General features: G+C 37.6%; 2 protein-coding genes across 5 annotated transcripts in view; one reads left to right on the forward strand and one right to left on the reverse strand.

Moving 5' to 3' along the window:
• LOC118336797 (tripartite motif-containing protein 35) overlaps window positions 1–2,252 on the reverse strand; it is a 6,252-nt gene extending 4,000 nt beyond the window's left edge. The window contains exon 1 of one of the 4 annotated variants that reach the window (XM_035673524.1): window positions 1,349–2,252. In XM_035673524.1, the coding sequence (XP_035529417.1) occupies window positions 1,349–1,906 (558 nt within the window). In that variant the 5' untranslated portion in view covers window positions 1,907–2,252. The remainder of the gene's footprint in view (window positions 1–1,348) is intronic. The other 3 variants (XM_035673525.1, XM_035673526.1, XM_035673527.1) reach the window with 3 other exon arrangements.
• Window positions 2,253–4,595: 2,343 nt separating this feature from the next.
• On the forward strand, window positions 4,596–7,919 carry LOC118337184 (homeodomain-interacting protein kinase 3-like). Its single transcript, XM_035674090.1, has 8 exons — window positions 4,596–4,790; window positions 4,890–5,081; window positions 5,464–5,645; window positions 5,781–5,904; window positions 6,432–6,667; window positions 6,762–7,016; window positions 7,451–7,659; window positions 7,765–7,919. Exons 1-8 carry the CDS (start codon window positions 4,596–4,598, stop codon window positions 7,917–7,919), a joined length of 1,548 nt encoding a protein of 515 aa, XP_035529983.1.
• The last annotated feature ends 4,861 nt before the right edge of the window (window positions 7,920–12,780 follow it).

Consider the following 12,780-nt stretch of genomic DNA (forward strand, 5'->3'; position numbering starts at 1 on the left):
CTCTCCCTCTGCTCTGTCAATGCCGCTGTTGTAAGCCCCACCACCACCCCAGCATTCACCTGTAGGCTCCGGCTAGGGGTTAAGGTATTTGCTCATCACTCCCCAATATGTCTACGTAAACATAACTGCAGGGAATGATGAGGTCGGAGCCTAGACGCCAAAATCTAAATATGCTATACTGCTTTAATTAACATTTAAAACGTGAGTTGTTTGATATGATATATGATTCACAATTAGTGGGAATGATCATTTTTACATCAGGATTTTTTCATTTAATTTTCACTGAAAAAAACTAACAAACAAGATTTGCAGACCTGGGCATCCCTGCAGCTCTTCAGTATGTCATTATAATGCTGTTATCAAAGAACTGCTGCTTCTGCGATTTGTATATTGTACTTGGCTATATTGCAATTTCAATAAGATTAAGATTATTTGTGCAGCCTTATGTGACATGTGCCAAATGTGAGGTGATATTTTAGTAAAACTGGGTACAAAAGGACTAAGCTTCTAAAACTCTAAACAACGTGCATGCAACAGACAGTACAACCTGCTATAAATGTGGCTCTTGTAATCCTATTCAAACTTAGTCTTCAGAGGTGGATGATTTGCAAATTGAATACATAATTACCCTCTGTTAACATGTCTCCTTCTCTCTTAAATGATGCAATGAGGGGAGAGGTACACCTCCTCATTGCAAAAATGACAAGCTGCAACTCTAGTCTGCTGCGTCTGTGTGGTGCAGTATGTGTTTGGGGCAGCATGCGTCACATCGGTGCCTGAAAAACAGCAGCAAAAGCTTCAGTAAATGTGTCTGACAAAATCATGAGGAAAGCATAATGATACACACAATAAAAGTCTGATGGTTATTTAGAAAGAGGACAGAAAATTCTTCTAAACATGTAAACACCTTAATTACACTGATAAATATTTTTACACAGTGGATCAAACGTTCACGTTTAATGGGAAAGAAATCTGTCGTAGGGATGAACCAACTGATCTCTAACTCTAGTTTCCCTAACAGCGTTAAACTTTTCATCTGGCCCAACAAGGACAATCAAGTCATTATGTAGGTATGTTCAGGTATTCTTGATGGTATTTCTGAGTTTGTCATTTCTGCATTGACTGATTTGATTTAATTAATTGACTTTGTAGTCCCCAGTATGGGTCCTGTTCCAGGTAAAAACCCAGATTTGCACCTTCAGTTTTTAACTAAGGCCTTTGGTTTTTCATTCCTGAGAAGTACTTCTCAAGATGAGTAAACAGATTGTCCTGTGTCTAATAGGCGGAGTGTCCCTTTAAAATATGTGTTGGTGCAGCGTTGCCCAACTATTCGGCTCTTGTGTCTGACCTTACAGTCGAGGACAGCCTCCTGTATAGAGCAGCACTGGTGCTCTTTGTGCTCCTCTGTCTGACACTGCTGGCACACTGGCTCCTCCTCTTCCAGACAGAACACACTGAGCATTTCTCCATGCTCCTCACACAGCTCCTCTTTCTCCACACCCCGGTATCCTCCGTCGTCTGCCGCCCTGACACTCTCTTCTGCCGTTCCAGGTGGGACCCCGCGTCTCCGAGGCTGGCCACGGAAAAGGGCTTCCAGCAGAGTGTGCAGGACCGAGTCCATCAGCTGTGATCCATAGCAGATGGTGCAGCCGGCCTGGCCCAGCTCCCCCTGGCTCAGTTCAACACATGCGGGACACAGTTTGTGGCCGCAAGGCAGCGTCAGTATGCCCAGTGACTGGCAGCCCGGACACTCTTCCTCAAGTTGGGTTGGAGGCTGCTGACCCTCAGTAGAATCTGGGGATTCCACAACAGCGACAGGGTCTCTTTGTTGATCCCCAAGAGTGTTTGTATCTTGTCCTCGCTCTTCCTCTTCTTCATGATCGGCCTGACTGGCCCTCTCAGCCATGACAGTACTGCAGATGACTGGTTAATTTTAGTACAATGGCTGAATAACAGAGTGGGTTTCTGTCCCTGCACGCCCACAGCAGCACCAGGACAGAGCTGCTCTCAGGTCCTCATGCAATCTGAGCTTAGCAACAGGTTGCAAAATCACTTGTGCTCTCTGTAACCATAAGTTCCTCCCCCTCAGCTGCTGCACGCCCCCTAATGACATGATAAAAATACTCCTGAACTGAAAACAAGAGGCATCACTCCAGGAGAGACTCTCAGAAGAATGGAAGAAATTACATGCCAACGTTGAGTTCATAGAAGTGAATGGCTGATGAGCAGGGCTCTCTTTAACAGAAATACAGATCGGATGGTCGGATGTGCTGAATGCTGGGCAGAGGGAGGATCAGTGTGTGTGTGTGTGTGNNNGTGGTTGAGGCGTGGCCCCTAATTTATTAGTATTTATTCATTAAACTGCTTCTATATCATAGTATTCATGTTTATACTTACTACTACTTTTTTTTCTCATATCTTAATGTACTACTTCTGTTTTCTTATAATTCTCTTTGTTTAGCAACTTGTGGAACTGTAATGCAACCAATTAGGGATCAATAAAGTATTTCTGATTATGGTTCTGATATTGCCATGCAAAAGTGTGTAAAATGTATTCTCACAAGAATGGTGAGGATGTTTAAAATAAAAATAGACTATTGACATTTTATAGTCTCTCCTGAACTGCTGCATACAGTCTGATAGAACCTCACACAGGTCAGTATGTATCCTACACTGTACTCCCCTCACTGTACATCAGCTGCTTCCCCCACTCTTTGCGTACATGTGTGTAAGCAAAGAAGGACACAGGGGAACAACAAGCTACTATTTTGATTAGAAAGTAAAAATGTTTTTTTTAAATCTCTTTTTCATGGAGAATTAATGAGCTGACACAACACAAACATTGATTTTTTTTTCATTTGGAAAAACACTGACAATACTGTGAGCAGAAGACTCTGCAGTCAGTGTTTGTGTGACTAGTGTGGGAAATAAAAAGTTTGTGATTATTATTCTCTTTTGGAAAAATGGAAGTAAAAAGATCTACCCATACCTGACTATGGCTGCAGAAGCTTTATTTTATGTTCTGTTTGTGGGCCACATTTAGATGGCTGATGATTGTTTTAGAACATGAAAGCAAATTAAACCAATGTGATCTTGAGGGAAATCGCATGCCACAGGGCATTTCACGTGTATGTCCACGAATTTAAAGCTCTTTGCTTTTACAGATACTGCAATTTATGAGTTTTGGAAGAGCAGAAAAGGACAAAGTTAAGTTATTTGAGCTCTTTAAAATGTTATTTTTTATTTTTTTTCAGTATTTTTAAATACATTGAAATAACAATACAACTACAAAAAAAGCCATTGAATTTGCATGTCTAATGTAAAATAACATGAAAATATGTAAATGATCATAAAATTACTGCTTATTTAAAGAAAAAACATTTTCACAGATATTTACTGTTTATTTAAATGATTAAACTGTCAAATTCAAGTTTAATACTGTTAAAATATTTCTATGTAAAATTAGTGACAACTAACAGTATTTGTTCCTTTATTTTATATATGTTTGTTGACAGATACATTTTATAATTTTTATGTTATGTTTTAAAAAAAAACTCTGAACAAATGTTTTTTTATCAGTGTATAAGCATAAGTAAACAAAACAAATACAGTTTTTATGAGTTAAAACAGTAATCATTACTGTAATTTCTCAGACTGTGACTTTGATTACAGTTCTTTGACTTGATTATTTGTATTATAGCAGTGTTAGCCTGTATTTATAGGTCATTTAGTTGTTCTGACATGTGTAAATATTTTTAAACATAAAAAAGTCAATTACACAAGATTTAATATGTAAATTTAAAGCTAAAAACTGTATTTTAATTAAAGAAAATTACTGTATTTTTATGATTCAGTTATTTTACTGTTTACTGTTATTTTTTATACTTCAGAACACATCCATATAGAATACATTCTATTCTATCTTATGTGTGTCAGAATGACACAATAGAATGTCTTAGGTATATAGGAACAGAGATATGTTCAGACTTCAGTCAGTCAGATCATCATTGGAGACATTTCAACCCCGTTTGTTGGCTTGTTAACTTGACAACCTTTTCTGAAACCCTTTTATTGACACAGTTATTACCCACTGAATTTCAACACAAAGCATCACTGACATCAGTCTGGTAAGTTGATTGAATTCTCACGTTACCGCAGAGAAAACTCTTCTTGAAGTCAAGTTTTCATGTACATCTGGTTGCAATGTTGATATAAAACTACTTCACAACTGAAGTTGTTGGCATTGGCAGGTTGTTTATAGAAGGCATGATACTGATACGCAGATATATTAGTGATACGACGAACAGATACAACTGACTGAGAGATTAGTTGTATCACTCGACCGAAATATTGGTGTAAAGGTTTTCATCTGTTTTTAACAAATAATATATTAATTATTAGAATTTCATGTCAGAAATTAATAGTTTTTTAACAAAAGCATACATTTATTTATACTAAACATGTATATTTATTTAAGGAGCAGTAGAAATATGCAATATAGGCCGTGAAAGGCAAGACATAACTTTGTGTGTTTAAATTCCTTCTTTTCTACTTCCAGGGCAAGAAAATAATATCAGATTTTATCTGCTTGCACCATGACTGAGAACCAGTATTTCCAGGTGGTCAAAAGAGGCCTGATCTCTTCTGCATCTTCTGACTATGAGGTGCAAGAGCTCCTGGGGAGTGGCACCTTTGGAGAGGTCACTCAGTGCTGGAAGTTAGCCACCAACGAAATCGTGGCTGTAAAAATCATGAAATCCCTGGCGTTCATTCAAGAGGCAAAGGAAGAGGTGCGACACAAATTACGTTTATCGACATTCCCCTTGTGTAATAATTCAAAAACACACTGCATTCACACCAGATCTATTTTTAATATCTCGTACATTCAGGAGGAAATCCTAAAAATGATGAAAGAGCTCAACTCTGAAAAATTCAACATCGTCAGATGGAACGACTCTTTCACCTTCCAAGGACGTTTTTGTCTTGAGTTCGAGAAGCTCGACATCAGTCTCTTTGACTTCCTAAAGAGGAGCCAGTCTCAGTCTCTTCAGCTGGCAGAGATCCGCCCCATAATACAACAGGTATGTTTCTGCAGTACAAAAGTTGTAAGACACAGTACACCCATTGTCTGTTGTTTTAGCTCCGACAATGCAATTATTCTCTTAAATGGATATATAACTGCAAGTATATAAAATGACAAAGAAGAATAGATTTCTGCAGTATGTTAAGCCAAATAATGTCCATAAAGGCTTGAGATTGTGGATACCTTTACCTTCAGTTTTGTCAAATTAAGGTAAAGTGTGTCTTCTATCACTGTGGCTACAAATGTTGGTCCATCTCAAAACCATCTAATGGAAATGGCTGTTCACATGTTCAATTCAAATTCGTTTTGAATGATTGTAATTATTGTTCTCATTCTAGAAGAAACAGAACTGATTTTTACTGTAATTGATGTTTTTTTAGTTGGCTACAGCTCTGAACTTTCTGAAGAGCGCAGGGATTGTCCATGCAGATCTAAAGCCAGATAACATTATGATGGTGGATCACTTACGGCAGCCATTGACTGTGAAAGTCATCGACTTTGGCTTGGCCTGTAACAATCCTGAAGCATGGACAGGTAGCACTCTTCAGACCTTGTGGTACAGGTGAGTAGATATGATGCAGGTGTCTGACAGCACATCTGTATATGTGGGACAGCTGTGGCAGAAAAGATATCCAATGAAAAATTAAGTTTTTAGTCAAGCTTACGTCTGACCAAAACACTGTATATTCATATTTAGGGCTCTAGAGATCCTGCTGGGGCGTCCCTTCAACAACGCCATTGATGTATGGTCTCTAGGCTGCATTGCAGCCGAAATGTTGATGGGCATTGTGCTGTTCCCTGGCTGTGACGAATATGATATGGTATATGTATAACATTTTAACAGTGTCGCACTTAAAACACCAGCCATCAATGTCAACTTGAGCCATAATGTATTCCTTTTATACCCACAAACTCAATAGCTAGAGATAAGCTGTATTCCACTGCATTGTCACTTATGTTTAGCATTTTACTTGTAAAATAACAATGTTTCAATTAATTAAATTCAATGGAATTTAAGATAAAAATGTATTCACAATGGTATCATACCTTTTGAAGAAATTAAATAAAAATGGACTTTGAAGTATAATGCAGAATTGTGTTGTCCCCACAGATGAGACATATCATACTTACTGTTGGTAGACCTCCAGACCACCTGCTGACTGATGCACTGCATAGAGCACAGTTTTTTAGGGCAGAAAATGCTGAATTGGATCCCCCCCAGTGGGGATTTATGGTAACATCATTTGACTGTCATCTAGCTGTGTTTGTATAAAAAAACATTGTTTCTTTGCTTTAGACTGTCTCTGCAATTGGAACAAATGAGCTAACTCAAACATCTTCTCTTTAGTCACCATGCGAAGCAGGGAAATTCTTTTGTCACAAGCGCACGGTCAGCAGCCTGTACGGCATCCTGTACAGGATGCCTCATCAACTGTCAAGAAAAGATGCCAGTGCAGATGGGGCGTGCTTTGTGGACCTGCTGTCTCAAATGCTGAAGATGGATGCCTCTGAAAGAATCACACCAAGCCAGATTCTTCAGCATCCATTCGTGACAATGTGCCACCTTGTTGACAACAGCTCCTAGTAAGTGTGTGCCTACATGCTGTGTGTATTATCTCTGTGCTGATATACTGTAGATGGTTGAAGGTGTTTGACTCAGTGATTTGCTGTCTTCCAGTGCAAAAAAGAGCAAGGAACTGATGAGCAACTGTGAGTCTGGGACCTTTGATGATGGCGAGGACGGGGTTTGCTCAACCTCAAAAACAATTGGGGTGACCTCCATTAGCACTGCCAACCTGGCCCACCACAGAGGTCCAGAAGAGGGTCACCCTGCTGGGCTGAGCGGCAGGGAGCAGCCCTTCCTCCAGAGCTCCATCATCAGAGAGAAGAAGAGAAAAAGGGATGCCATTGACGAGTCAGAATGCGACAACAGGTGTGTTTTTAAAATATCTCCCGGTATTGATGATTTGATATTTTAGATGAATAGTTGGGGAGAAACTGTTATTTGCTTTCTACTTTCGAATATTTTGGTTTGGGGTAAAGTATCAAGTATTTATAAGTCAAAAGGCTCAAGTCCAAGTGAAGCCCAACTCGAGTTGCAAGGCCTTTTTGATTTTGTCAAGTCTAAAGTCATCCAATTTGTGACTGGAGTTTGTGTACAGACTAAACCAAATGAAGAGAGAGCCAGGTTAGTGGTCTCCCTCTTCGACCAGTTTTCATGCTAAGCTAAGCTAATTAACTCGCAGCTCTACAGTAGCTTCACAGTTCTCCAGAGCTGAGCATATAATCTTATCATCCTCTCAGCAAGAAAGAAAAAAAGTCTATTTCTTCAAGATTCAAACCATTTAGTGTTGTTTTTTGACACAGAAGCCCAGACACTATCCTGGCTAAGAAAAGGAAGAGTGAATGCCTGGATGCAGCGAGGACAGAGGCAGGTCTGGAAAAGAGCCCACTAAAGTCTCCGCTGCACAAAAGACAGAGGGATGATGCTGATTGTACAACCTCAGACGGCAGCTCCCCGGCAAAGAAGAGGAGGATGGTAAACCTCAATGAAGAGCTGGCAGACAGCACCAAAAGTAAGTTAATCTATGGCAACACAGACACACACACACACACTCTTGTATGGCGAGATATTGGACCAGTATCAGCTTGGTGAACAATCAAATTTTTATTTATTTTAGAATTGCTCTGCAACACAGAAGCCTGGTCTGGCTTGACCCAGGTCCATCACCTCAGGAAGAGAAATAGGGCCGATGAGGAGGCTTCAGGCTCTAGACAAGAACAAACCTCCCCAGTCAAGAGGAGGAGGGGACGTCTGGACGGAGGAGAGGGGTGAACCTACCCTGTCACTTCAGACAATGCTTACGCACTGAAGAGCTCTCATTCTCATTTCATTTATTATTTTTCAAACATTGTATTGATTTTCAGTCATGTTACTATTTTAACTTGTGTTCATTTCCAATGCGTCTGAAACTGCAGCTTGGTCTGTGGCCCTACGCTTCAAGAAGTGACGCTGTAGGTACCCTTCTAGTGTCGCTTTTGGATGCGCAGGGATGTTTGAATGATATGAGACTGTGGCACTGTCAAGTTAGCAACAACACATTTACCCACGTCCGGGTGGACTGAATTAGGAAAATGAACAAGCAACGTCCGGTTACACTTTCAAGATAAAGCAAATACAAATCATGTTGCAACATTATTAAGACAAAAAAGTATAAAGTTAAGTTAGTTAGTTATGTATAATTGTGCAGCTAACTTAACTAACTAACTTAACTTTATACTTTTTTGTCCTAATAATGTTGCAACATGATTTGTATTTATGAAATAGGAAGAAACCACTAGTGGTAGTATTACGATTGTTCATTCTGGCTTTATTTTGAAAGTGTAACCGGACGTTGCTTATTTATTTTCCTAATTCAGTCCACCCGGACGTGGGTAAATGTGTTATTGCTAACTAAACAGTGCCACAGTCTCATATCATTCAAACATCCCTGAGTGTCCAAAAGTGAAGCTAGAAGGGTACCTACAGCGTCACTTCTTGAAGCATAGGGCCACAGACCAAGCTGCAGTTTTTGATGCAGTGGTAATGAGAAGTGTTGTTCATTTAGTAACACAAAATCCTGAAAACATAATTTTATATAAAGAATTTTCTTCTATTACTTTAAGACTCTGTTACATTACTTGATATTGAATTTAAAAGAAAACTCTAATACAAATAAAATATATTTATAAATCCTAATTAAGTTAAAGCACAATCCACCGGGCCTGAACGAAAACAACCAATCAGAGCCAAGAGAAACAGAAAGAGGCTTTAGGTTGGAGACTTTAAGATAGTTGATTGTTGAGTCTCTTTCCCAGGCCATCAAATACAGACACTGCAAATGAGACTCAACAGTCCACTATCTTTCTTGGCTATGACAAAACATTTTTTTTAATAAAAATTACTTACTGCAGCTTTAAAAAGTCCACACTCAGCTGACTTCTAGATGGACTTGGCAGAGACACACTAGAGGGTCTGAAATACTGTAACCCTGAGCAACAAGAATCCTTGTGTTTGTCTCTGCAGTTTCCAGCAACTGCCCTTTAAATGCAAAAAGGAGGGAACTATTTTACTAGCCTAGTGTGCAAAGCTGTGCTCCCTCTCCCTCTTTATTACCCTGTTGGTGTGATCGATATAGTATAGTATATAGTCTAGTATATAGTATATCAATGTATAAATCAAACTATTATGGTCATAGTTAATAGGTCCAGAAGGATCCATACACTGGTTATTATTTTCTTAGACTTCCACACGTTATTACTGAAGTCAATAAAACACAGTGGTAATTTTGTTTCCCTGCTCCATTATATTATATCTATGTGCTTGTAGCTGTATACAAAACTATGTTTATCTGACTATACAATAAATATTAAACAAATTACAGAATTTTACTTAAATCTGCCTGTAAGAGATGGTCCTCCTGATGTTTGCCCTGTGCGAATGAACTCCTTGGCCTCTTCTTCCTTTTGGGCGTGAGACACATAGAGCATTAGATGTATTAGCATGTAGATGAAAACACCTTATTCTAAGAAAACAACTATTCTTGTTTTGAAGTGATTATACACTGATGAAAACATGTATGAATATTATTTTCCATTTCTGACAATAGATCTTCTTAAATGTTATACAGTAGACCTTTAAGAATAATTTGATAAGAATTGCATGACAGGAATAGATTACATGTTGAAAGTTACAATGCCACTAAGTTTTGTGGGAGTGATATTTGATTCATCATCTAAAAACACTTTATCCGGAATGAGGAAATACATGGATACATGTATCCAGCATAACGCACCAGTCCGTCTGTGGCAAAACTGCTAACAGAATATTGTTTTCTTCTCAGGTCAGTCTTTGCTTATGGAATCACTGTCAGTATGTAAGTCACTCAGATAAACTGTAGGCCAGAGTTACCAGTGTAACTCTGTCAGTGGCTGCATTACTTGACCTTGCTCACTAGGTGACACCATAGCACCATAATATAGAATTTGCAGAAACATTAAGGGGTAAAAATGGGATTCAGATCAAGAATCAAATCCTGTACATAATACAGTGAGATTTAAATTATCAATGCAATATTTGTGTTTGCTTTTAAGGCCACCAGTGCAATGATTCCTGTGGTGTTACGTTTAATGTACAGCAGAGTCCATTTCATATGTGCACCTATGTCTATAGATTTTAATTGTATGTAGGTGTAATGTTTAAAAATTACTTACTGAGGTGTTTCTTTTCCATTAAACACATTCTATTAGTTCTGCAAAGTCAAATATTTATATAACTCTTTCACCACAGCTCAAACTTCATATACTTCAGAATATTATTAAACATTTTTAATAACTAGTTTAAAGTGCCTACCCCTATAATAAACATATAACTACTGTAAATCAGACTAATTCAGATTAGCGACTGTATAAAAATTATTAGGGGTGGATGGTTATGTAATATTTACTTTTGCTGAAGGGAGGGTAATCAAATTTCTTTTGGTGAATGGGGGAGGATCATATTTTTTTTCACCCTGTATATTTTATTTGTCTTTCTTTGTAAGATTAATGGTAAAGGGATAAATAAATAAATAAATAAATAGTGACACTGAAAAGGGATATTGTTATCCTTATAGTTATGTCCATTACAATCAATTAGTAGTGGTGGAAGAAGTATTCAGATCCTTTAACTTAAGTAGAAGTACCACACTAAATACAACAAGGGCATGTGTTTGATTAACAACTGGAATCATATTATTTTTAAACAAATCTATTGTTTTTATGTTCCCTTAATGATTGGTTCATGTTTGCTGGCCATAACTCAAAGGAAATTTAGGTGAATTAAGTCGACACATGTTGGTCCAACAAGAACAAATCATTTCAAAACATATGATTGTGACTCTTCTTTTTTCAAGATTAAGCAATTCTGTTGGGCCAACTTAAATAACTTGGGATGGATCAACTTCAGTGTAATTTTAAAACTGCAAAATGAACTACATCAAACCTAATAAATTGAGGTGGACCAACAGAGTTGCTAAATGCTGAAAGAAAGCCATGTAATCTCTATGTAAAATTCTGTCCATGATTTAATTAAATGCGTTCAAAGAGTTGTGTTTTTTTGTATAATACCACACTATGAAAATACTCGACCTGCATTCAAAACCTTACTTAAACAAAAGTATGTATAATTAATAACATGCAGTACTGCTGCATTAATGTGTATGTTGTATGTGTATGCATTTTACTGCTGTAGATGTTTAAGGTTGAGCTCATTTGAACTACTTTATATACTGTTGGGTAGTTTGATCAATAACAGTGCATCATATTCTATAAGATCATCATATGTTTGTAGTGTGGCTGTAATGTGAGAACCATGTATCTCTAAAAAGTCAGAAGTTTTCTGCTTTGTGATGCTGCATTTTCCAACTGATCCAAGAGGGGTTTTAAAGAAGAAGAAATAGGAGAAGTTTCTCAGCCCATAAAGGAACATTTAATCGTTTAATTTATTACAAACCTGCACATTCAAAATCACCACATTTAGGGATACATGATTTGCACTGGACAGGATGAAACCTAAAACTGTAAGACAAATGTAGTGCAGTAAAACGCACATTTGCCTCGGAGTTGTAGTGAAGTAGAAATATTTATATTAGATATATCAGAACTTTTCCCAGGTTTCTGGAGGGTTTACACTGTCGTTGCGCTGAAGGGTCTGTATGGTCTGGGGGTCCTCCCCCAAGAAAATTGTATGTTATTTTGCAAAAACACTGCATTTTCACATAATTTCTGCCTATTATGACTACAATAGTTATTTAAAAAACTTACACAGGTTGTAGTTTTCACATTACAGTTCTATTTCATATGTTTCATATTAAAAAAAAAAGAATAATTTCAGAACAGGATTGATTAAAAAAATCACTACAACATTTTTTTCTTGTCATTAATTAATTTAAAAAAGAACAACTCATTATCCATGGTGCCCATATATCAATACACCTATCCATTTTTAGCTGTATTTTTGCTGTGACCTTTTCCATAATAAACATCTCATTCACCTTTGTTTTATGGGGTATTTGGGGCTTGTGGCTACAACCATAGGGTGGTAATAGCTATTTTGCTTTTTGCTATTTGTTTTCATAAGGGGATGCCTGAGATAAATAACTCTGAGTTGAAGATTCATTTTGTATCAAAGATGAATTCTATTTCCTTTTTTAAGATCCTCCCAGTATCCCAGCAAGTTTAAACAGCCCCATTGTATATGTGCGAGGTTTCACTGGGCACCACATCCCCTCCAACATAATCCAGATGATTTTCCATATTTAGCCATTATGACTGGGGTTTTGATTACTATTTAAAAAAAAGAAATAGTGTTTCTAGAACAGTAAGATTTCCAACAACAAACTCACTATATAAACTCAATAATATCTGTCAGTAAAACATATTGCCTTAATTACCTGACATCAAAATACTGACTGATGTTTCATCAGTCAGTATCAGTCCTTTCTCCTGTCCTCTGTCCTCCTATGATGTGTTTCACTGTTGGTAGAGAGAGGAGGAGACAAAGCAGGTGGGAATATTGATTATCTTCTTTTTTTAAGAAGAAGAAGAAGAAGAAGATATACTTTTTTGATCCCCTAGGGGTTAATAGTTTTTTCCACTCTTTTTTTTTATACACACAC

The sequence above is a fragment of the Morone saxatilis genome, unplaced genomic scaffold (genome assembly GCF_004916995.1).
Source record: "Morone saxatilis isolate NCDOM2014 unplaced genomic scaffold, NCSU_SB_2.0 Contig3, whole genome shotgun sequence".
Taxonomy (NCBI): Eukaryota; Metazoa; Chordata; class Actinopteri; family Moronidae; genus Morone; species Morone saxatilis.